Below are 25,926 nucleotides of genomic sequence, written 5' to 3'. Positions count from 1 at the left end.
TGAAATATTAATTGATTTGTTATTAACAGAACATGGCCAGTTTGTCAGGAATTGCAGTCAATTTTCACGAACTGACTCCACAAATCAACAGCTTACGACATCTTAGTATTATAATGACGGGGGAAAAACCAATCAGATTTCATTTTAATTTCAAATGATGTTTGTTTTTTTTTCACACAAATACACTGTAATTCTCCTTTAAGAAAATTTACCAGTGATAGCATACCTTACAGTGACTCAGTTCTAGCTTATTGATTCACTCTGATAGAGTCACTATGATACAGTCACTATGACTCACTAGTTTCAGCATGTTTGACACGAAGTACTACAGGTACAGACGTACTAGGTATAATATCAAACTCTGTAATAACAGCTGTGATTAATTCAGGGGGAGTAACATCATAAACTAGATTTAACAGAGTGAGAGAGTTATATTCCTTCCAGTCTGTTAAACACGGTGGTTTATTACCAATTTTAACTAGGTCATTAGGATCTCCTGGAATATACAATAAAACATTTTATAAACTTAACATCTTAACACATTGTTCTTGTCACAATCACTTATATCATTAATAACTGTAGTTTTATTAACCAATCAGATTACTGTATTCATATTTAAATAAGTCAAGTTATAGAAAACTGGCCTCTAAATATTCAAACCAAACATTATGACAGGTAAAAGTTGACAAAGTAAACAACAGAAATCACTCAAATTTGGAGCAAATAACCTTAAAAATTACTCACCCAGTTCATTGAAAACAAAGGAATCAGTTTGTACTCTTTCACAGAATTTATAAGTTTCACAACAAACTAATGTAGGTACATTATAGGCCTTGGCTATTAGAGCTATCATAGAGCTACCAACTCTAGACATAACACATCCATTAGCTAGCAGGGCATGGGAGCCTAAAAATACCTTGGTAGCCTGAAAATAGATTAAATACAGGCATAACACATCCATTAGCTAGTAGGGCGTGGGAGCCTAAAAATACTTTGGTAGCCTGAAAATAGATTGAGTACAGGCCAGGTTAGTTTAAGTTAGAAGTATAGTATATAAATGGTATTCTCGGAAACTTAACTAAGATAAAATCTAGATTTTGTCAAGTTGACATTGATATTAGTAAGCATTGATCTAGTGAATCAATATCAATTGTAGATTGAGGCAGCAATCTTTTCTCCTCCTGTACATAACAATTGATAATACAGACAGCAGTAATAATAATAATAATAATAATGACATACCTCTTGCATGACGTAGGAAGCTGCGTTGATTAAAACATAGGTACATTTTATTCCTATCTTTATCAACCTTCGTAACATTTCTTTCCCTATAATAATAGATAATAAACACAGTTAGATAACAACAAATCTAGATCATAAATACAGTTTAAATAGTTCTCTCCATTGATAGTAAACACAGTTATCTATGATAGTAAACAGAGTTATCTATGATAATAAACACAGTTATCTATGATAAAACCAATTCTACTTCACTATTACACAAGATTTGGTGAAAGGGTCTAAAACAATCATTTTTACCTTCTAATTTAGGTCGACCATCAACAACTATCACCCTAAATTTCTTTCCTTGTATATACGCATCTTTTAAAACATGACGGATTAAAGAGGAACTGAAAAAATATCAACATTAATATTCAAAACATATCAACAAAATAAAATAACCAGCCTATCTGTTTGTTTTATTTTTACACTGGCCATCAACAATCTGATGTAAATATTAATTAACTTGTGTTCACTGTGGCATTTGATTGGTTGATATTTTACTATTAATCATAGGGTATAAGAAATCTATCAGATCGTATAAAATATGGTTATAATTCTATCTAACTCAGTATAAACTCACCAAGCGTAAACCATAATAACATCACCATCAGCTATTTTTTTACAAGCGTAACCAGAAATAGCACTAGCTGGTACAGTAATTCTTTCATGAATAAACGTATCAATACACTCGTTTAACATCTGTTTAGCCTGTTAAATAAATTAATATAAAATACTATCAGTAAGCTAGACAATGGATATTTATATAGTTATTTGTATTAAGATAATCTTATACAGGCAAACTGCCAACAGACCTGTAGCCAGACTTGATTGTTCAGAGGGGCAAGTAATATATCTAGAGGGGCAAGTAATATGAGCCGTGCTGCCAGTCTTCACTAAGCGTAAATAAATTATTGTGTAGAGTTACGTACCTTTGTATCAGACATATCTCTTGGTGTATGAGTTATATTCCATTTCAAATATTTGATAGCATTTCCCATACTGACTGATAGAGGACGACATTGTGTCAAAAAACTAGAAAAAATAACGTACAGATAAGATTGAAATTATTGATGACTCTTTGGGAAGAAAGAGTCAAAAACTAAAAGAAGAATCTTAATTCATCCTGCCATGCTGTACAAGTATAATGAAGATTCAAACCTACAAGCGCCAACATATCTTATTGTCACAGAAATAGATTATCAAGCTTTGTACTAAATTGTTTATTACAATAACTATTAAGAAGATTCAAACCTACAAGCGCCAACTTACCTGATATAAGGTTTAATCTTACTGTCTAAATCTCGGCCTAGTTCTTTCTGTGGTGGTGTAGAATAGTCTGATATCACCTGAAAATATGAACATCAGTCAATAATAAACATGTCAGATCTACTGGGGACTGGTCTTAATTATTAAGTTATGAAATTATCAAACTAGCCTGAATCACATAAAACACCCAGCTTGTACTCAGCCCTGCGTATAAAAAAGCAATCGTTTTGTCGTGTATTATTATTTGTTTTCTATTGCCTATAAATATTTCACTATTTATTCAGTAGAACAACAATAAATAGAAATTATTTTGATTATTGAATATAGAGAGTTAAACAGTTAACATTTAATATCAAATAAGATGAGAAAATTACCTTTTTAAAAGCAGCAAGTAAAGCTACACACCGAGCATTAGAACCAACAATTAAACCTTCAGCATATTGTAAACCTAGCTTGATTATTGCTGGATGGATTCCACAACTAGTAAACCTACAAACACATAATTTAATTGTAAAAGTACTGAGTGTTAGAATTTCAATCTGAATAGTGATACAGATGGCTGAGATTGAGCTCATTCAGCTGCTATTTTTAAATATTTTGTATAATGTGAGAGAAAAATGCTTTGGATAAAATTTTGATTAACGGAATTGTCTTGCTTGTATTAACTTTTACATGATAATAAGTTAAAAACTTCACGGAGGACACTCCTGTACTAAATACCTGTTAAGTTGTGTGAAGGTGATCTCTCGTTGATATTGTTGTAGATGATTAAACAGTTTTATTCTACGTTGAACTGAAGTTCTCTGGGGTACCTGCTGTTTCTCAAGTTTTTTAGCCACTCGTTTCTGAGTATCTGGTAAATCAGCTTTCACATTATCAGACACTCTCGATCTGGGATCAGCTAATTTTTCTTTCTTAGCTGAAATATACACAGTTTAACACTCAAATTGATGACCTATTGTTAAATAGAAACTGAGGATAGGGAATATACAATCTGACAATACAGACTGAAGTTGTTAAATAGATGAGGTCTGGTGTACAGTGAGGTATTATAGATATAGTAGAAAATAGTAGAAGTCAATCATGTTTATACTGACCTGCAGGGGGTCCTGTTTTCTGTTTTTCTTTTGCTGCTCTCTGTGCTTCCTGAAAGAAAATGTTAAATTAAAATTAGAGAAACTAGTATTATAGGGTAATTAATGAAACAGTCAGTATCCAATCAGATTCTTTTTCCTTTTAATTGCACGTGATTTCTGTCTCCTCCTCCGTCTGGTTAAACTCCTGACAAGACTCTAGTCCGCAACAAAAATATCCAACCAACCCCTTGTGTACTCGTGTGCTCTCAGCTTTAGACCACTCAATGCCAATGAGATTAATCAAAACATACCTGTAACGCTCTTCTCTCAGCTTTTAACTGGGCCTTAGACTTCTGTTGACCTTCACCTTCAGGAGCACCAGGACCTCCAGGACTTTGACCTTCAGGCTTAGCTGGCTTCGATGTTCCTCCCTTGACCTTTGGGCTATCTGACTTCACTGAAGTTTGACTTGAACTCTGAACAGACGGATGACCATCTTCAACTTTTGACCCCTTGTCTTCAACTTTGACTCCACCTTGACCCTTCTGAGATTTCTTGCCTTCACCCCGCGGAGATTTCTGACCTTTATCCTTTGGTTGTCCTTGACCTTGCTTAGCATTGTCTTTTGCTACATCTGTTTGTTGAGGCGTAGCGCCAGCTGATTTTGGTTTGGGTGATTTGTTTTTCTGTTTGCCTTTTTTCTTTCCATCTTCTACTCCAAGATTTTTCATTGAGGGCTGTGCTTCTGCCATCTTGAATCAATCTGTAATTATAAAGAGGAAGTATAATTAAGTTCAAGTTTGTGTCAGATGTTAGGAAAATAAAATGAAATGAATGGAGATTTATGTCCTTGTCGAAGGATCTTTAATGTTCACAGCCTGTAGCATACGGGGCCTCAGTTTATTGTCTTATCTAAACAACCAGATGACTTTTCCATGTCAGTCAGCCATCACTGACACAGTGACGGGGGAAACCAGAACTTAGATACATGATACGGATTGGATTTCTGTTGCCAGTCAACTAGCTGCTATTTAAATTTGGACATGATGCAAGCTGTGTTCCTTAGGAGACGGAGTATGCTCACTCCCCCCCCCCCCCCCCTCTCTCTCTCCACAACAACTTTCCACTCTGTTTTAACAAACTCATAGGGATAACCTCGCCTTGAAATGTCGAAAAATGATTGCCAATTTACCTGATGAAACCTCGTCTCGCAATAGATCTGCTTATTTCTCAACAGGCTGTCATTTATTGCCAAAAAACAATAAAAGTATGGTCTAGTATCTTTCATCAGAAACAAATATTGAATTATGGGAAGGGATTCCCCGGGGATTCCCGGCTAAAAATAGCACAGGTTATCAAGGCCTACAGTTTCGTAACCATTTTCTTTTTTACATATTTTATGATCTTAAAATATATTTTCATCCCAAATTTGTTTACTATATAGATTGTGATACTATTTTCGAAATTCTTCGACCATTAAAAAAATAATTATTCGTAGTAGGTACGAAACTGTAAAACCTTGATGTTCATTTGGTTACGTATTTGTCTATCACGTGATACCAAATAATTAAAATGGCGACTGAAAATGCAGGTAAATTGTTTATATTTAATTAGATCATTTAATTACTTGATTAACGTCCAATCAGACAACAGTTCACACGTCAGAATTGTCAAACGATTAGCTTGACACTTTATCAGCACAGTTAGTATTATCTGAAGCAGGTTCTTCAATGGAAACGACCCTTGTGAGTGATTCTTTAATTGTCTCTGTTTTGTAATAATAAGGTAATAATTGTTTTATTCTAGAAATGAAGCCAAGAGAAGTATTAGAGTTAGAGAAGGAATTGAGAGATTTAAAACATGATTATGAGAAGTTAGAGAAGCATTTAATAGAAATAGAGTTAAAATACCAGTCTGAGATTTCACAGATTATCTCTAGTGGGGAGAGTCCATCTTTATTAAAATTACAACATAGGATATGTGGTCTTTATAATCAACCTTTATATAGGTAATGAAACAGTTTCACCACTTGTCTTCTTATATTTTATGATGACATTCGATTGGTGTTAAGATGAAATGAGAATATAACTCATAGAAAGCATGGGCCTAGGTCTGAAGCAAGGACTATTTATTTACAAGTGCTGGTTAGCTTGGTAAAGTTAGTTTTATAAATATTCAGGTGGTACCCACTTGTCCTGAGCTATAATAAACAAAAAGCTGCTGTGAATTCTGAACTGAGTTCCTTGTGTGTTCTTATGTTTGTATTTTTGTCAAAGTAAAACCATATTAAGACTAACAGTAACTATCAGAATCTAGTAAAATTCTATTTACCAGTGAAACAACAAGTTAACGACAAGAAAACTCATTAATAAATTACCTTTAGAAGATTCCAACTCTTCCTACAGCAGGCTACAGTACTGATGATATCTATTCTCTCTTCTCTAATACAGACATTAAATTCATACTTTCTATACAGTCATAATACTGATTGAAGGGAAGTAACTCGATTTTAGCTACCTTTCAATTAAAGACCACAAATAACTTCTCAATTTTCCATACATCTACAACACTGCTTGTACATGAACTTTCAATGGTGACGACCATTTTAATAATGAATTATTGTTTTTATCAATGACATGGGGGTATGGGGAGTAGAGTTAGGTGAACTTTGAACTAAAGAAAGATTGAGTTTGGACTACATCTCTGAATTAATACAAGATATAAAGATATTTTTAATAATAGGTAAAATTCATTCTATCAACGAATGTGCGAAGACAGAAGGTAATAAGATGTATTTATAAAGAGTTAATGCCCTTGATTTCTGATAATATATTTCAGTGATATCAAGATAAAGTTAGAAGATAATCAGGAGATATTTGGACACAAGATAATTTTAACAGCTAGAAGTGAGAAGTGGGGTGTTGATAATTTCCATCTTTCTACAGAGTTAGATTTTACAGGTTGGTCCAGGGTTGTTTTTAAATATATCAGATCAAATTCTGTATCAATTAAGATATCATATACTTATGACAAGTGGAGAGGTTGCTTCATATGATTACGCTAAGTTGTGCTCTGAAACTTTCCCCAAGGAAAGGCATGATATATTGATCTATATAATATTGTTACAGATAGAAGATGTAGTGTAGCTATAGCCATGATAAAATGGGTGTATACAGATGAATTTGAAGATATTAATGTAGAATTAATGATTGAGTTAATAAAAATGGCGAAACAGTTTGATATTGAAATCCTGAAATTAAGGTAAAGTTAAAATAAGTTTAAAACCACTTGCTTTATTAATTCTATAAACAGTGGACAGATTTTTACTGAGAACAGAACATCTATTAATACTTGAGAAGGTTACCTGTATGTGTAATAAAACTGTAAATATATTATATTATTATATTAATAAAACTGTTATTTCTAAGAATATTTATTATTTATATTTGTAAATTGTAGATGTGAAAAAGAACTTGTTAAATTAACTACTCAGGTTAATAAAGATCAACTGTTAGAAATATCTGAGATTTATCAGTGTAGGTTATTAAAACAAGTTTGTTTACAGTTTATTAATGGTACAGATAGTCAATTAGTCAAGGTATTGTGTACTGTAATATTTATATTTCTACTATCAATCTCTTCTATAAATCACTTACACTAACTGGTGTTTTCCATAAACAGTGACTCAATCTAATATTAATTATGCTATTGAGACCAACGTTTAATTCTCAAATAACTAGGGATGTTTTTCTACAGACTAAAATCTTTGATAATTTGACAGAAATCACATTTAAGTTTTAATTAATGCTTAGCCTACAATTACTGATTAAATCGTTTTCAGAATCAACCAGAAGAGAGGCAGACTAGTACAGATATACCTGAAGATCCAGTAGAAGATTCTCCAGACAGGAATGATGTTGATGAGACAAGTGAGGAGGAATTTATAAAACCTGTTAGAAGAAGAACTAAGAAATCTCTTATCAAACCCAAACAAACACAAATTAAATCTAAAATAAGACAAAAACTCAATTCTAAACAGCCTGGAAAAACACGAAGAAAGACAGTGGATTTTTTAACTCCAACAAAACCACGATTTCAAACTTCTACTCTACAGTGTAAAGATTGTCATAGAAAATTTACTTATAAAGATTCTTACGATAAACACGTCAAAATGCACAAGGGAGATTACTGTGTGGCTGAAATAAAAGCAGATGTGTTGAAAAAATTAACTCAGGATAAATCTTATGACGGGTTTACAAACTTTAATGAAACAGAAAATAACTTAAGTCTGGATTCAAATCCAATTTTTCCAAATGTCCAAGATTTAGATCAGAGATCCATGGATGAGAATTCTGGGACCAACAAATGTCCATGTCCATCTTGTCCGAAGTCTTTTCCTACTCCTGAAAAATTAAAGAGACATGCCGAAATTCATACCAGAGTTCGCAAACATAAATGTCTGGAGGAGGGATGTGAGAAAAGTTTTTTTACTAATTCAACTTTAAAACAACACATGTTAATTCATTCTAACGAGAAACCATATACTTGTGAAGTTTGTCAAAAACCTTTCCGTCATTCCAGCGCTTTATCAGTACATCTAGAACTTCACGCTCGACAAGGACAAGTAGAGAAAACTACCTTCCCCTGTGAAGAGTGTGGATTAAAATTAGCCACGACTCAAAGTTTACAGAGACATATTCTTAATAAACATACAGAAGGAAACGTGAAGCCAATATTTCAGTGTAGTATTTGTGGAGAAATATTCGGGTATAGAGGATCTCTGAAAGCTCACACTAAGAAACATAATGGAGAAGGTTTTACACAGTGTGATATTTGTGGACGAGAGTTCAATGATAGGAAGAATTTAAAATCACATTTACGAACTCATTCTGATTTAAAACCATACCAATGTCCTCATTGTAATTATACATGTAAACACAGTAGCGCCATGTTAAATCATGTTCGTAGACATACTGGAGTCAGACCTCATATTTGTGATGTTTGTGGTAAATCATTTATCTCAGCTTCAGAAATGAAACGTCATACTTTAATACACACTGGAGATAAACCATTTAACTGTAATATATGTGGTAAGGCATTTAGAAAGAGTCATCATGTTAAACAACATTTTAAAACTCATAAAAATGAAGGTTATATGGATCCAGGAATCAACTACCAACAAACTTCTTATATACCTAATACACTACCCTTACCCAACTTAACTTTATAATAACTAAATACCTAACACCCCTATATTTACAACCAATACAACAATTTTAATGGTTGTTTATTACGGGATATTTTCTGTTTTTTCATTTAATCATATTTTCTTCACTTTTTGATTTTCATTAAAATATTATACTGAAGAGTTGTTTTTAATTGTTGAAAGTTTAGTTAGTGGTTTGTCTTGTTATTGTGTGTAACCCATCACAAGAAAATGACTGCTGTCATACAAAGGTCAAGTAGCACACTGTTTTTAAGGTGGGTCTTATCGAAATCAGATGAAACAGATGAAGAAGGCAGACAATAGTCAACAATTTCAAACCAAATATTAAAGTTAATAATTTTATTCACCCTCAATAAAAAAAAAACTACCCACAAAAAACACATCTTCACAATGTCAAGAATATTACTTCATCTTATACCTTGACTACAATAGCCACCTGTCCTGTATCATAGACTACAGAGATCTGATTGGATTGTACATTGGCCAATACAGCAAATCATAGCTCTCTTGTTTACAAACTTTCTGTCAAGGACTCTGTGATACAAGATAGGTGGCTATTGCATTCAAGGTATAAGTATGAAGTTGGTAATATCTTGACTATGTGAAGTTGAACACTGTGAAAATATAAACTAAAATAAAACCAGTAAAATAACTCAATAAAGTTAGTCTTCTAACAAATAACTAAAATAAATAAATTACTATAATAAATAAAAACAAACAACCAAACAAAACAAAACTCAACATGCATTCTCAATAACATAATAATAATACTTATTTTAGTATTAAACTTGACTGATAGATTACTATCAATAAGACTGTAAATATCAAATATCTTCTTCTGTTTACTTTAAACTTCTGGCTGCAAGACACTCCGTATTGTTCATTCTCAACTTGATATGTTTAAATTTATAATAGGACGAAAACCCAACTATTAATGTACTGATATCATTCTATAATACAAGTTGACAGATTTCTACCAGGATCAATATCAACAAATCTAAATTTTAGAAAGTTCATGTTGACATGTTTCTATCAGGTCTATGTATAATAACAATCTGTTCTTCAACCTCATTCTGGATATTGACGACAGCCGTATCCTGTTCTGATTGGTCAGCGTAAGTCTGTAGCTCAATTAAATTTCCGTGACCGTCTGCCGTTTCATAATGAATAGGAATATTTCCATCATACTGACTAATAGAAATTTGATGTGGATGATTCTCAAAATTCTGAATAGAGATGCTATTTTCATTGATTTCATTTTGAATGGCGATAATTTCACTGTGACTGCGATCCTGTAATGTTTGTATTGTTATTGTTTCCTGTACGGGGATATCTAATTTGTTGATATCCACGGCTTCTAATTGGCTAATATCTAAAGTCTCGTAATCACTCGTTATAATTTTATTCTTTTTTGTATCTTTATCTGGTGTTTTCTCCTTGTCGTGTATTTTTCGATGTCGACGCATGTGTGAAACATCCTTGAAACCTTTTTGACAAATCTCACAAATATATGGTTTTTCACCAGTATGTATTCTAATATGAACTTGTAAACCTCCACTAGTTCTAAAAGATTTCCCACAAACATCACAAATATAAGGTCGTTCATCTGAATGTAGACGTAAATGTACCACTAGAGATTCACGATGTCGAAATGGTCGATTACAATGTGAACAAACAAACGGCATGACTCCTGTATGAATTCTTGAATGTTGTCTCAACTGACATTTTTCAGCAAAAAATCTCCCACATCCATCACATTGATAAGGTTTCTCTCCAGTATGAGTTCGTCTGTGAACACGTTGACTCACGCGATGTCGAAATGTACGATCACACAAATCACACTTGTACGGTGTTTCTCCAGTGTGTTTTAAACGATGACGTGCTAACTGACTCTTGTTACAATACTTGGCATTACAGAAATCACACTGTAAAACTTTGTTTATTTTTGGCACCAATGGTTTCCCGCCTGTTTTCAAATCTTTCTGTTTATTCGTGTCTGTTTTAAGATGGACGTTTTTAATATGTTTCTGCATGGTACTTTTATCTGTGTATGTTTTATGACAATGTTCACATTGAAATGGTCTCAGTCCAGAGTGAGTACTCTCATGTCGTTTTAAACCATAACTTTTATAAAATCTTTTCGGACATTGTTTACATTGAAATGATTTTTTAGAAGTGAATGAATTTTCGTCCACACCTGGATCACCATGGAAACTGTTGTCTGTTAGTGCCTCTATTATTTCACCATCTGTATTATGAGTATTGAAATCTGGAGGTGGGTTTTTCTTCTGAAAATAGACCAAGTTTTATTATCAATAATAAGAGAAATTATTCTGTAATACCACTGTTAATAAATGTGAGAGAGATAGAATTGTTATAGTGATATGTATTATCTTATCACATTTACAACAGTTTTTCATTGGTTAACACAAATAATGGTAACCTTTGATACTATGTAGTCAAAATCAAACAGAACACAATTTATAGAAGAATCGTGTCAGATGATGGATGACGTGTAGTGGCCTACATAGAAAACCATGAAACGTAACATCTAGATCTATAGTTTTATCAACAAGTTGAATTGAGAGCGAGAGAGAAAGAGAGAGAAAGAGAGAGAGAAAGAGAGAGAGAGAAAGAGAAAGAGAGAGAGAAAGAGAGAGAGAGAGAGAGAGAGAGACGTACCTTTTGTTGAAGAATGAATTCAAGACAATAATCTTTAAGAATAATACAATGTAACTGTTTAGACATATCATATAGTTCCTGACAATTAGACACTGTGATATGAGATATTAACATCTTTTCTACTCTGTAATATAAATAAACACAGTATTAAATGGCTTCTAAATAAACTATACACATGTTTAAAATGTTGGATTGAAGCCAGCATAACAACACTTAACAAGTGATGTCAACAAGTGATGTCAACACAGAAAACACACAAGGAAATATGTAGATTTGAATTAGACCACATTTGAGAGAATAAAATAGTAAAAACCTAACCTATTGAGGAGAGATTCTAGATGAAATCTGGCAGCAACTTGAAGTAAACTTTTTAAAAAACCATGGTTGTAATTTGAGTCTAGTTTATCTGTATACACCCATTTTATCATGGCCATAGACACATCATAGTTGATATCTAGTGAAAAATAATAATAATATTATTAATAACAGGCATTATCACAGAAAATATAAAATATACTGGTAACAGACTAAAGTTATTATAAATGATAATAAATATATCTAAGAAACATCTGCTACATCTGTGTTTTTCTGTAATTACAGACAGACTAGATGTCTGATTTCTATTCTAAAAAGTAGTACAGGTAACTGAAATTGAAGGTAATAAAGAAGTAGATAATAATTATATTCTTACCTGAGAGATCTAGAACTTCTGTTTCTATGAGATCAGTCACACCCCAGTAATTACTTCTAGCTGATAATATCAACTTGTGACTGTTAAATTGACCTCCATTTTCTAGTTGAATTCTAACATCACTGTAATAAATATCAAATCAAATTAATGGAGTTTTACACTGAAATAGATATTGTAGTTTCAGGTTGGTAGACTGGTACAATAGAATTTATAGGCCATGGTTCGCTATTTTCACCAGTTTAATTGGGTCTTGAATATATGTAAATAGTCTTCAGAAGCAAGAAAAGAACATAATTCCTTCAAAACTACCTACTCTATTTCTATATGTCTTTTTAATACATGGCAGAGTCTCATGAAAAGATGAGTTGTCATTTAATTCAGGACATAAGGATTTGAAGGCTCAAATTTCACCAGTGATCTGTGAACACTATTACTGATTTGTGTAGTTAAAATATTCCTGTTTCAAATCGTCTTAAATGAGAGATCACAATAGATTTTTTAGAGGGTGCTGGGTAAGGAAAGAATTCAATTTTACATGGGAGATAATCGATGCTGGCTTATTGAGACTACGACCACAAATAACTAGATGTAATTGAAGGGACATAACTCGATTTATCAAAACTAGACTACAGTTAAATGGTGAAAATTTGTATTATTCTGAACATGTTTTGGAGGTTGTTAAACTGGTTTTTTGATGAATTGTAGCCAGACAGCTTGCTAAAAAGAAGATGGACTGTTAGAAATAAATAATCTAATTAATATGAAGGCCAAATTTATCTGAAAAAAATGATAGTTACACTGTAGCAGTGAAAATCAATCTTTTCTGTTTTCCAAATTAAAAAGCATCTCAATGGTTCTCCTGCAGAATTTAATTACAAGCTCCATTGGAAAATAAGGGAATCCCCCTTGTCAATCTTACCTATAAAGTTGTGAATAAAACAGTTCACTAACTGCTGACTGTAACTGATTTATAAACGACCCTCCACCATTCTCACTGACTCCACCATTACTTATAGCTGATTGATATTTTAATTCTATTTCTTCTAAATGATCCTGTAGCTTTATATATTCTTCTTTCAGTGAACTTAATTCCTGTACTGTAGGATCTATTACTGGGATTGTAGCTAGTTTAAAATTAAAAATATTATCATTATATAACTTAGTATGATTCAGTAAGTTATAAAAGATTGTTCATGGTTCAGTGATGTTACAGAATATGTTAGAGTGGGGTGGGGTGGGGAGACAACCTTGTCAGACATGACAGACATGACAGGTCAACAATCTTTAAGCCACATTAAGAGGTAGTCGAGATATCTTAAAAAAAGTAGCCAAAAGTGACTATAAAAGTGAACCTATCATTTGACAATGCAGCGGTTTACTGTCATATTCTTTATACTTCAGCGCTTTAAATGCATCAAATTGTACCTTCTGACTGTGTATAGTCTAAAGGTTTAATTCTAATTCAGGGGGGTAGGTCAGACAACTTGACAGAGGTACCAGACGACATAACAAATGACTTTCCCAAGGCCAAGGATTTACTTGAGTAAAATTCAATAAAATATGGTCATTTGGTGAAAACTTTACATGGTATTGTTTGGATTGATATTTTATGTTGCTGTCAAAAAGTTTTCAGAGCTAAAAACCCGACACAGTAAGCGTGAGCACCGAATATAATTCAACACTGATCTTCTGTTTATTACCTGTCGCCATCTTGAAAATATCCAGTCATGTGATCAGAAAAACTTTGTCACGTGATATTTTTAAGTCCAAAATGGCGGCAGGTGAAATTAATTTTTGTCAGTTTTTAACAAATTGGCAAATTGTGCTTGATTTAACAGCCAAGCAAGTGTAATATTGAATTCCAGTGATGCAGTTTGCTTCGTTGACAGCTGTCCTTCATTATGATTTAACCGTGAAATGATCTATGACATTCAGGCGTAGGAATTTATAATTAATGATGACCAATTCACATATACACATTACCTCACAATCAGTGTTTACTATCATAGAATTAGATGTCACCAAGAATTTGTCTTCAAACTCCAACATTTCATCGCCCTACCTTGGCAGGTCAATCGTTTTGACCTTGAACTGACAAAACTTCCCTCATTGCCCAATTCATGGCATTACTAGCTATCCAGTATACCTACTAAGTAGGCTATTATTTATTTATAGTTTCTATGAAGTTTCCCACTCTTAATAATGATATCATGTATCTAACTATAAATCTATTTTCCAGAAGAATCAGAAATGGAAGTAGATCTACAGAGTGAATTGAATTCTATCAGAGAAGAATATTCCAAGTTAAAAATTCACCTGAGTAATCTAGAGGTAAAATATCAGTCAGAGTTTAACAGTAAACAACAGAATGAGTTGGAAGAAGAGAGAATATTTAACCAGTCTTTACGATCAACTGTAGCCAGTCTGTTTAATAATAAATTATATAGGTAGGTCTCTAGACTTTACTGTTATTCTGTATATGGTCATGTCTATCTAAGAATTGACAATGGCCTCATTGATATTGGTATAGTATCAAAACTGTAGTAACCAATTCACAGATAGTAGGATGAACTGAAAACATTATAGTCTTCAATGTATATAATTATCCCCACAATATGTACTGGTTAGAGCTGGGCAATGGTAATAATATTTATATTGATTGTTTATTGTAAACTTGACCCCAGAATATTCAATATTTTATTTGTATATATGTCATGTGATCTATTGTATATTTCAGTGATATTAATATTCTAATGAAGAATAAAGAAACGATCTATGGACATCGATTAATTCTGTCTAGTAGAAGTTCACGGTGGGGAGGAAAGTCATTAGATTCACTAGATATCTTAGATCTATCAGGTAACATTCTTACTCTACTTACCAGCAATTAATATACTTATATACTAGAGTATAGACCTAGATCTAACTACTAACAGAGAGATACTGAAAGTGTCATGGTCGCCTCAATAATTAATATACTTATATACTAGAGTATAGACCTAGATCTAACTACTAACAGAGAGATACTGAAAGTGTCATGGTCGCCTCAATAATTAATTGACTTTTCATATAAAAGATGAACAGGAAAATTACTAGTCACGTACTGAAGGTGATGTCTTAAAAATTACATCATATCACATGGCCATTACTCAATATATGAAGTGTAAAATAATGGCCTGATGATGGCAATATATCTGAAATATATTATATGATATTTGTTTCAGATGTAGACTATAGAGTAGGATATGATATATTGAAGTGGGTTTATACTAATAATATAGATATTATAAAGGAAGAGAAATACCTAGTAGATTTACTTCAACTTTCTTATCAATATAATCTACCTTCTCTTATACACAGGTCAGTTCTTACTCTTCTTTACTATACAACCACATTAATATTATTATCTATGTGAACTTGCCTAGTTTACAAACTTAATTCTGATAAACTTTATTAGCTATGTGGACTCTCTGAATAATAATATTTTATCTATTATTAAAGGTGTGAGAGAGAGATACTATCATATATTGATGAATCTAACTCTCTGTTGTTCTATGATCTCTCCAACTTACTGGGCAATAAGAAAATTAAAAACCATTGTTTACAGTTTAATAATGTTAAAAACGTAAGTATAAATGTTTGTGAATCATATGGTGTTAAAATAACACTGTCATTTGAATAATTTATTTCATAGCTTAGGCTAATACTTATACCAGTATTGGTGATACTTTCCAAAAACTATTTCATTTTATATTAGTAATAGAGGGATGCTATGTCCATGATAAAATATTATAAACTATTTTTTCAGGTGGGAATTCTGGGTGGAAATGATAATGATGAAAATATTATTGCTATCGAACCTTTAGAAACTGAACTAGTACCGGACAGAGGACCACCAGAAACTAAATTCATAATACTAAAATCAGCGACAGAAATAGATAAACCAACACATGAAACGGGACTAGAAATATCTAAACCAGTGACAGACGTTGAAAAATTAGAGTCTAATACTGAACTAGATATACGGCCAGAAACAACTCTAGAAAAATCAAAATCAGCATGTGAAAAAGGAAACTCAAATAATGAAAAAGAAAAACCAAACCTGGAAATAGAAAAACAACCAGAAAGTGTAAAACCGAGACGTGGTCGACGAAGAAGAACTACAACTGATGAAAACTCTAATAATAAATGTAAAATTTGTAATCGAAGTTTTAAAAAGGCCAGTATTCTAGCAGCTCATAATGAGGCTCATGAAAAACAACTTAAAAACTTTCCAGAACAAATAAATCACGATACGTCAAAACCATTTAAATTTTTACGCAAGAAAAAAGAACTGAAAACTACGTGTGATATTTGTGGTAAAAAATTCGCCACTCCTTCATCTTTAGAACGTCATAAATTAAATCATACTGATCAAGGCCCTGTGACGTGTCCACATTGTGATCGAGAATATAAATCATTAGATACACTGAGTCACCATATTCGATACAAACATTCAGGAAAAATACGAGAGAAAAAACATACCTGTGAAGAATGTGGTAATAGTTATATATCACAAAGTCTTTTAAAAAAACACAAAATAAAACATACAGGACAACGCCCGTTTAAATGTTCACATTGTGATAAACGTTTCTTAGAGAAAGGGCAGAAAGTACGTCATGAAAAACTACATACTGGTATTCGTTCCTTCGTTTGTGAATCATGTGGTTTCGCGTTCAGTGAAAAAGGAAATTTAGAGAAACATATAGCCAGTGTTCATCGTAGAGAAAAACATTTCGCCTGTGACGTCTGTCAGAAAATGTTTTTCAGAATGGATACCCTAAAAAAACATCAGTTGATGCACACTGGAGAGAAACCTCACATGTGTCCAACATGTAATCGTTATTTTGCTATGAAGAGTAATATGATCAAACATCAAATGGTTCATACTGGATCTAAACCTTATAGATGTAGTGTTTGTGATAAAGGTTTTACTGAACGTGGTCATGTTAGAAGACATATGAAAGTACATGATAAACTAAACCTGAAAGAAGATAAAGACGTGAATGGAGTCGAACAAGTCGTGTTGGTCGTCGTCAAATCTGAAGATGGTGAATTAGAAACTCAGGAAAATATCGTACTCAATAAAAACTTAACCATCAATGAATCTAACCAATCATTGGCTGCAACTCCTGGTCACATGGTTGAACATGAAGGTCAATTATTAAATGTTGAAGGTCATATTATTGTACATGTTGATAGCGAGGGTAATCTAGTAGACAGTCAGGGTAATTTTATAGCTAGTAATCGTGTCATGTTGACTGAAAATCAAATCAACGAGGATGTCGTTCAAACAGATCCTTTCGGGGGACAAGAACAAATTGTCAGTATTAAAAATGAATTTATTAAACTCTGAGATAATTTTCAACGCAACTCTTATGTAACAGATAATCTAGGGAAGATCAATGTCAAGAGGTTTGGTCAAGGACCAGCTGGTAGAAAGGATCATTAAATGTGAACCTAAGTTATTATCCTTGTAAAATATAGTTCTTTCTTTCTTTTCTTAGAGTTGCGTTCAGAATTCATGACCTATATTATTATTCACAATGGGTTATCTCTGAGTTGTAACAGATGTAGATTTATATAGAATCCCCGCTGTGTTTGTGAATATTTATTAATATTTTGTTGGAATATAAATTCTGAATTCTTGGGTCTGTATGATTTATAATGAATATAAAGTCGTGTATTTTGATGCGGATCAAATTGAAGTCCTGTATTTTGTCTGTATTGAAACTGAATTAACGTGTATTTTGATACGAATTGTTTAAAATATTACAGAAATAAACTCTTAATATTTATTGGTTTCAATCTCTTCTAGAAATACTGACAATGCTGCTGTCCTGGCAAAATTTCCCCCATTGCACACTGCATGGCATTGCCCGTTTTTATTAGCACAGTTGTACCCATTTACCTCGCTTTAATTCTCGACAAGCGTCATCATAGAACTCTAGTATTCATTTTAATAACATTTGCAGTGCCCAATCTGTGTTGTCAAGAAACGAACAGAATGAAAAAAAGAGACATTTCGGATTATCTCGGACTATCGCTTCTATTTTGATTTCTAATCATCCAGACGTAAAGTTTCGACTGAAATTTCTATAGAGTCTGGATTGACAGCGACTACCAACGAGATTTTCAAAATGGCGTCAGGTAAAGGAAGTGGAAATTAATCCAATCATTTTTTATATTTCTGACCTTCTCGCTTTATGAATTATCCTAATCGAACCAAATTTAGCGAATTTTAGTTGTTTCTTTGCTAATCCCAAGTTCATGAGAGTTTTTGAAGCCATCAAGTCAGGAAAATGAATGGTAAAGAAATTGAGAAAATTGGGATACAAAAAAAAATGGCGTCAAACAGGTCAGCAAAGGGACTTGAGAGAAGCCAATTTTAAAGTACCCTGTGAAACTCAGTTGGTTATACAATTGGAATTTAAATGACCCAACACAAATGTTAACATATTTATCTTGTCTCCTTTAAATCTCCTTATTTCCGATTTGTGTTAAGAATTGTGATGGAATGCTTAACCACAGGGACTTGAGAATTTTGTTATTCTTGACCAAACCACTCCCTCATACTTTGCTGCTATTTTAACACTATTTACATGTGTCGTTATCAGATGAAATAATGAAAGAGTATAAAATAACATAATAAAATGTCGTTCAAATCTTATATTGTATTTTTAGATCCTACAGATCTAATGGAAGTGTCGTTAGAACCAGTTGGTCTAGTGTCGATAGAAGACCCAGTATCTTTAGATGGTTCTGCTGTAATATATATAGACAATCAAATGGCAGTAGATCAAACGGAACCCATGATAGTGTCACAAGAAGATATCGACAATTCAATATTGGCACAAGATATCGACAATTCAATATTGGCACAAGATCAACTTAAATCAGAGTTACTGGAAGATCAAGTCACAATGAAACTGGATGATCCAGCTACCACGTCAACACTGGAAGGTCTAGTCACGGAAGCACCAATAGAAGATCTAGAAAAAGAGTTGAATTCTGTACGAGAGGAATATGTCCGTCTTCAGGATCACCTTGCCGATATAGAATTAAAATATCAATCAGCGTTAGCCAACGAGAAGGAAGGAAGAGGCAGTCAGTTTTCCACGGAGTTACAGACTGTCGTAGCAAATCTTTTCAACTGTGAGAAATACAGGTAGGCTTGAATTACAAACCCAAGAACCAACGATCCAAACTGTAAAACTCGACATCCAAAATAATAGTATGGCAATACATTAGTTGTATCTAATGAACTTTTTACATGAGGGAGTATATCAATCTTAAGAGAGTAAATATTTCGTAATGAAATACCCATACCCTGCCTGGCACCACACCTACCATAGCTGCTTAATATTACTTAATATTTTTTCTCTCTTGTTGTATGAATTGATTTGCTATCACTGACCAGGAGTGGGGAGTAATTCAGTGGAATATTCTCTATTTCAGTGATGTTCAAGTGTTATTAGAAGATGATAAAATATTTTATGGTCACAAGTTAATTTTAGCAGCTCGTAGTTTATATTGGGGTGTAACAGACCTGTCTCTAGCCCCTTCCATTGATTTTAAACGTAAGTAACTGACTCTAGTTGTCACAGGATAAGTAGGATATATCTAATCTACTTGATTCCAGCTCTTATGGTCTCCATCTTCTCTTCAACGTGGATGTTTATTCAGACTGTAAAAATCCTGCATTAAGATTTAGAGCTCCTTATCACTTTTCACAAGACAGTATTGATGTTATGACAATCATCAATAAAATAAACATGTTATTTGTCTCTTTCTGAAATGATATTGATATTTTGTAGATGTAAATAACGATGTTGCTATGGCAGTATTAAAATGGATTTATACAGATGATATTGATATAGAAAATGTTTCAGTTGATTTTCTCATGGAATTACTCAAAGTTTCTTCTAAATATCATTTAGAGACCTTGTTTACTAGGTAAGACTGGAGAATTAACTCAGAACTGGCAATAAATCTTGGTAAATATTACAATAATATCTGAGTTAATCAGTAATAGTGTTCACAGATCATTGTCCTTATTTAAGCCTTCAAATCCATATTGTATGTCCTGAATTATCTTTAGAAAGTTAAAAAGACAACTCATCTTTTCTTGATACTCTGTTATATATAGAAAAGACATCTATAGAAATAGTTTGAGATATATATGAAGGGATTATGCGATGTTCATACATTCCTAGTAGTTGTGAAGACTATTAACATATATTCAAGACACAAATCAACCCCGGAAATAGTGAACCAATGATCTTGAATATTTTGATGATGATTATTATTATTATTATATTTTACAGGAGTCAGAAGATATTAATTACCAGAATAACAACAGAAAACAGTCAAAAATTATATCGTCTAGCTAACGAACTTCCTTCAACTACTCTTAAAAACCATTGTCTTGAATACATGACTCGAGGCAAGGTGAGTAACTTCCCTTCTATATTTATTAATAGAACTGTAGCATTAGGCAGTTATCGTCCATTTTTATAACAAGCTGTCCTGATGAGGATTGTGTATATGAAACAAGTGTTGGCAGTATGGAATCAAATTTATACCCTCACCAGCGCTTTATTTAGACGCAGTGTGTACTGAGTTAAGTCCAAAGGTTAATTTGACGAACATTCAAGAGGGCTGCCGTTAGACCCTAACTGAAGTGGTTATATTAAAAAAAAACCAAAAGTTTGGCCTATTAGACTGTTTTTGGTGGAATGTTAATTTGGTTAATTATAATTTCAGGATGGTGTGGTCATTGTGACTGATGATCTTAGTGGAAACAGTCCTATAAAAACTTCCTCTACCGACCAGTTACACTGTGATGTCTGTAGTAAATCATTTACAACACCAGCCAAGTTAAAACGTCATCTATTAACTCATACTGGAGAGAAAAGGTTTAAATGTCCAGTATGTGGGAAAGGTGTGATGGAAAAAACAACATTAAAGAAACATCTACGATCACAACATCCTAATGAAGATTTAGAGGTAGAGTATTCTTGTTCAATTTGCTGTCGACCTTTCACTGATGAAGATGAACTTCAAAAACATAAAAACTTGCACTTGTTAGACCCCATCGACCATGTCTGTAAATTCTGTTTCGTTAAATTTCCATCCCATAGTCAACTTCAACGTCACATGATTGTTCATACCAACAAAAAACCGTTTGGTTGTGATGAATGTATGAAAAAATTCACCTCAAAATACTCACTGGATGATCATACTCGTAAATTTCATCCAGACCTAGCGAAGACTCTTCCACCCAGACGGCAGAATTCTAAAACTGGTTTAGACAAGTTGAAATGTGATTTATGTGACTTGATGTTCCGATATGAAAAACGTCTGGTTGTTCACAGACGAACTCATACTGGAGAGAAACCATTACAATGTGATGTGTGTAATAAATGTTTTACTGGTAAAAATAGTTTAAATTATCATCTTAAAACTCATCAGGAGAGAACTAAGAAATGTGATGTTTGTGGGAAATGTTTTTATTTAGAATATCAACTGAAACTTCATCAACGAATTCATACAGGAGTTAAACCATTTCAGTGTCAACTATGTGAACGTACGTTTAGATTTCGTGAGAGTTTAGTTGTCCACATGCGTATTCATCGAAACGAAAAACCTTTTGTTTGTGAAGTTTGTGGTAACTCTTATAGAACACAATGGCTAATTAAACGTCACAAACGAACTCATACTGGAGAAAAACCTTATGTTTGTGAAATATGTAAAAAAGGTTTTACGAGTTCATCTATTTTAAAACGACATAAACTCAATGTTCATAAAACATCTGACGCCAGTGTTAATACTTCTCATATTATTTCTAACCAATCAGGTGGGGAGTTCTCGAGTTTAAATATTTCTACAGATCAGTCAGTCACAGAATACACTAATGTACAAATACAAGACCTGGATTTCCATTCAGCGGAAATTAATCCTGACGTAGAAGAAAGTATAGTTGAAATACCGTACGGAGATCAACCAGTTGAAATAGTAAAAAGTGAAAACGATGAGGTGTCTGATGAAAGTGGGCGGTTATCTGTATCATGTGACAGTTCTATAACAGAAGATCAACTTACGAGTCTGGTGAACTCGACTACGAGTAACTCTGACTCCCAGTCTATGATTATTGTTATTCAGACATTCGCTGATAATTCAACTGTCTAATAATATTAAACTGATAATACACCTTATTCACGTCTTGTTTCTGAGACAATGAAAGTGAGGTTTATAATGCAAATAACATTACTAAACATCCAATCAATAGCGAGAAAATAAAACTGCCGTTTCTCTGTAATGTTTGAACTATTGAATAACATTCACAGTAGCTAATACATTGTTAAAGAGGTCTTTTCTATGTTATTTTCTGTTTTATTTTATTCTGTACTGATGCTAAAAACTCTCAGTTATTTTGTATACTAATTCAAGTAAAAGAACTGTCTAATATTTAAAATGTTTTTGGTTTCTAGAGAATTGAGCTGAAATAATGACCATTGATTTGTAAAATACTTTTATTCAGTCTGTTTGGAGAAGAGACAAATAAATAAAATAATATTTTGTTAATTAAAACTGTTATAATTCTGTCACAAACATCATCCTAACGTTAACTCAGCAACTCAAACTTTTAACCCAGACGTTGACCAGTATGGGAAATAACTCATTCTTTGCTACTTTTTCTACTTTCAGGAGAAAGGAGAATCTCCAAGTTCAGAAAAATTAGCAAAGAATCAAGTCAAATGTGACGTCTGCAGTAAAAGTTTTTACTCACTGCGGCAACTTAAAAAACATGTGAACACTATACATAAAGTTAAATTTGAGTGTAAGACTTGTCATACATTGTTTGATACAGAACGGAAATTAAATCTACATCAAGTCAGTCACGAGAAGGAGATTATCTGTGATGAATGTGAGAAAGAGTTCGACACGGAACAAAAATTACGACGTCATATTTTGTTTCATCATAAAAACGATTTTTCGTGTAATTTTTGTAATGTAGTGTTCGATACTCATCAAAAATTACGTGAACACTACGTCACCCACAAAGACAAAGTTCCATTCAAATGTCACTTGTGTATTAAAATATTTTCAATGGAAGACGACTTTAAAAATCATTTAGAAAATGTCCATAAGGTGGAAAAACCAGAATATTTCTGTTCTATTTGTAATAAACCTTGTGATGATGAAGTGAAATTGAAAGATCATGAAAAACTACACGATACAGATGAGTCGGATCATATATGTAAATATTGTGGACGCGATTGTCAAAATCATAGTAAATTTCTAAAACATATGTTAACTCATTTAGGTATCCAGCCATTTCCTTGTCGTCATTGCTCTAAATCTTTTGGTACAGACAGCTCTTTAGAACGTCACAATAGAAGCTATCATGCCAAACTGGAAGGCTTGGAACCCACATCAAGCAAACGAAAACCAAAACAACCATTAAAATGCTCATACTGTGAGGAAACTTTCACGGCTCCAAAAGTGCTTCAAGAACACGAACGAAAACATACTGGAGAGAAACCGTTTGAATGTGACGTTTGTAAACAAACATTCCGATTGGTCGATTCCTACAGATCTCATATTAAAATTCATAAAGGAAAACCTCACATGTGTGATATCTGCGGGGATTGTTTCGTTCTGAAAGGTCAACTGACTCGTCATCGTAGAAAACATACTGGAGAAACACCGTTTAAATGTGAACTTTGTCCCCGTGAATTTAAATATTATAATAGTATTAAAATACACATGTCATCTCACACGGGACATAAACCATTAGTCTGTGAAACTTGTGGCAAAGGTAGTTTTACACAATCAGATTTTAAACGTCATCTTAAAGTTCACACCAACGAACGACCATTTACTTGTGATATCTGTCATAAAAAATTTAAAAGTACAAACTGCGTGACACGTCACAAACGTTTAACTCATAATAAGATAGTGAAAGGGGAAAAAACAGACGATTTTGAAAATGGTGGCCAAATTATACACCTAGCAGACGACATGAATTCTAATTCCCTAGTTACCACACTGCAGGTTTCTAACGAAGATCCGACTATACCCCACACGATCTACGTGTTTCATGAGGTCAAAGATGAAGTGGCGAGTGAAATCTTAACAGATACATCTATTCCAATTCAACTTAGTGAAGCCATCATTAAAATGGAGCCCATGACCTAACTTCAACAATGTTAGTTTTCTAATATTTCAATATTTGTTATTCATGATTTAAGAATTACAGGGCCTGGCTATAGGCCTATTCATTTTATTTCTGAAAACAAAGATTTGCTTACATACCTGAGCTTAGAGATAATTATTTTTCAATTATGCCAAGAGTTTTCTACTAATCTTTTTTTGTTTAATATTTTTCAGAAAAAATGTGAGATGGAGTTAAATCCGCCAAAATACGGCAAAAAACCTTTCCAATGTGAAACATGTCAGAAAGTTTTAAGTTGTTTTCAAAAATACAAACGCCATAAACTGGTTCATTCTAAAGAAAAACCGTTTAAATGTTCTGAATGTGGTAAAGGACTGGCTGATAATTCTAGTTTGATTTATCATAAAAGAACTTATCATTCCCACGACAGCACGAAGGAAGTCCCGACTGATTATGTATGTCAGGTGTGTGATTTTAAAACTTCACGTAAATTAGATTATTGTAAACACTTAAAAAAATCTCATCCAGACCTGGCAGCCAATTTACCAAATCAGAAGAAATCTGGTTCAGAACAACACAGAGAAACTTGTAGCGTCTGTAGTTTGACTTTTGGAAACAAACGTAAGTTAGAAACCCACATGAGAATTCATACTGGAGAAAAACCTTTTTCATGTGATAGATGTGGTCAAAATTTCCGTCGTGAAGATTCGTTTAAATATCATCTATTGACTCACGGAGAGAAACAACATCAATGTGAGGTGTGTGGTAAGAAATTCTATTTAGTTGATCAAATGAAAAGACATCATCGTATTCACAGTGGTTCTACACCCTATAAATGTGATTTATGTGGACAATCATTTCGACATTATAATAGTTTAACTGTTCATAAACGTATGCATACTGGACAACGACCTTATGTTTGTGATATCTGTGGAAGATCGTATGTTTTGATGTCACATTTAAAAGCTCATCGAGAAACACACGGAGGAGGAAAACGTAGGGAATGTGATTTGTGTGATATGTCGTATGCTAGTGCCAATGGTTTACGTCGTCATAAAGCTAAGGTTCATAAAGGGGGTAAAAAATGTGAATATTTAGAGGAAGTACAGGAACAGGAAGATATTATTATTGAATTACCAGTAGAACAAGTTGAATATTTTACAGTTTAAATACTAATATAGTCTCTTATTCATACTAACCTAACATTATTTAAACTACCTAATAATATATTAATTAACCAGACCACATGTTTGTTTTTCTATCTAGTTAGATGTTATATTTTTCAATTATTAAATCTTGTATTCACTCTACTGATTTGTAAATCATTTCTTCTTGTTTTTAAAGCTGACACTTGCTCCGTCAGTTGTTTGTTTAACTGGGGGCTGTTGATTGATGGAATCAACAGACAGAACGTTCAATAAAACAAGTTGAAACAGAGTTCAGAACGCGTTCCATGTGTCCTGAAAAAACAGTAGGTGCA

At 33.0% G+C, this 25,926-nt stretch overlaps 4 protein-coding genes across 4 annotated transcripts; 3 read left to right on the top strand and 1 right to left on the bottom strand.

Moving 5' to 3' along the window:
• Positions 1-287: 287 nt before the first annotated feature.
• On the bottom strand, positions 288-3,437 carry LOTGIDRAFT_129894 (hypothetical protein; the record flags this gene model as incomplete). Its single annotated transcript, XM_009064980.1, has 9 exons — positions 288-496; positions 745-925; positions 1,243-1,328; positions 1,540-1,631; positions 1,865-1,992; positions 2,214-2,316; positions 2,554-2,630; positions 2,925-3,039; positions 3,271-3,437. Coding segments are annotated over 9 exons (1,158 nt in total), but the record flags the coding sequence as incomplete, so codon positions are not given.
• Positions 3,438-7,965: 4,528 nt separating this feature from the next.
• On the top strand, positions 7,966-17,087 carry LOTGIDRAFT_129891 (hypothetical protein; the record flags this gene model as incomplete). Its single annotated transcript, XM_009064979.1, has 3 exons — positions 7,966-8,178; positions 8,368-8,716; positions 16,759-17,087. Coding segments are annotated over 3 exons (891 nt in total), but the record flags the coding sequence as incomplete, so codon positions are not given.
• Positions 17,088-18,405: 1,318 nt separating this feature from the next.
• LOTGIDRAFT_167463 (hypothetical protein) lies at positions 18,406-25,204 on the top strand (the record flags this gene model as incomplete). The annotated part of the gene is made up of 8 exons (XM_009064978.1): positions 18,406-18,415; positions 18,950-19,433; positions 19,724-19,845; positions 20,083-20,221; positions 20,593-20,716; positions 21,032-22,375; positions 22,976-24,376; positions 24,662-25,204. Coding segments are annotated over 8 exons (4,167 nt in total), but the record flags the coding sequence as incomplete, so codon positions are not given.
• A 33-nt stretch (positions 25,205-25,237) lies between these two features.
• LOTGIDRAFT_129968 (hypothetical protein) lies at positions 25,238-25,615 on the top strand (the record flags this gene model as incomplete). The annotated part of the gene is made up of 1 exon (XM_009064977.1): positions 25,238-25,615. One exon carries the CDS (start codon positions 25,238-25,240, stop codon positions 25,613-25,615), a length of 378 nt encoding a protein of 125 aa, XP_009063225.1.
• Between the last annotated feature and the right edge of the window lie 311 nt (positions 25,616-25,926).

This window comes from Lottia gigantea (genome assembly GCF_000327385.1).
Source record: "Lottia gigantea unplaced genomic scaffold LOTGIsca_67, whole genome shotgun sequence".
Lineage (NCBI taxonomy): Eukaryota > Metazoa > Mollusca > Gastropoda > Lottiidae > Lottia > Lottia gigantea.
The sequence above is the reverse complement of the archived record's forward strand: the minus strand, read 5'-3'. Positions and strand labels throughout refer to the sequence as shown.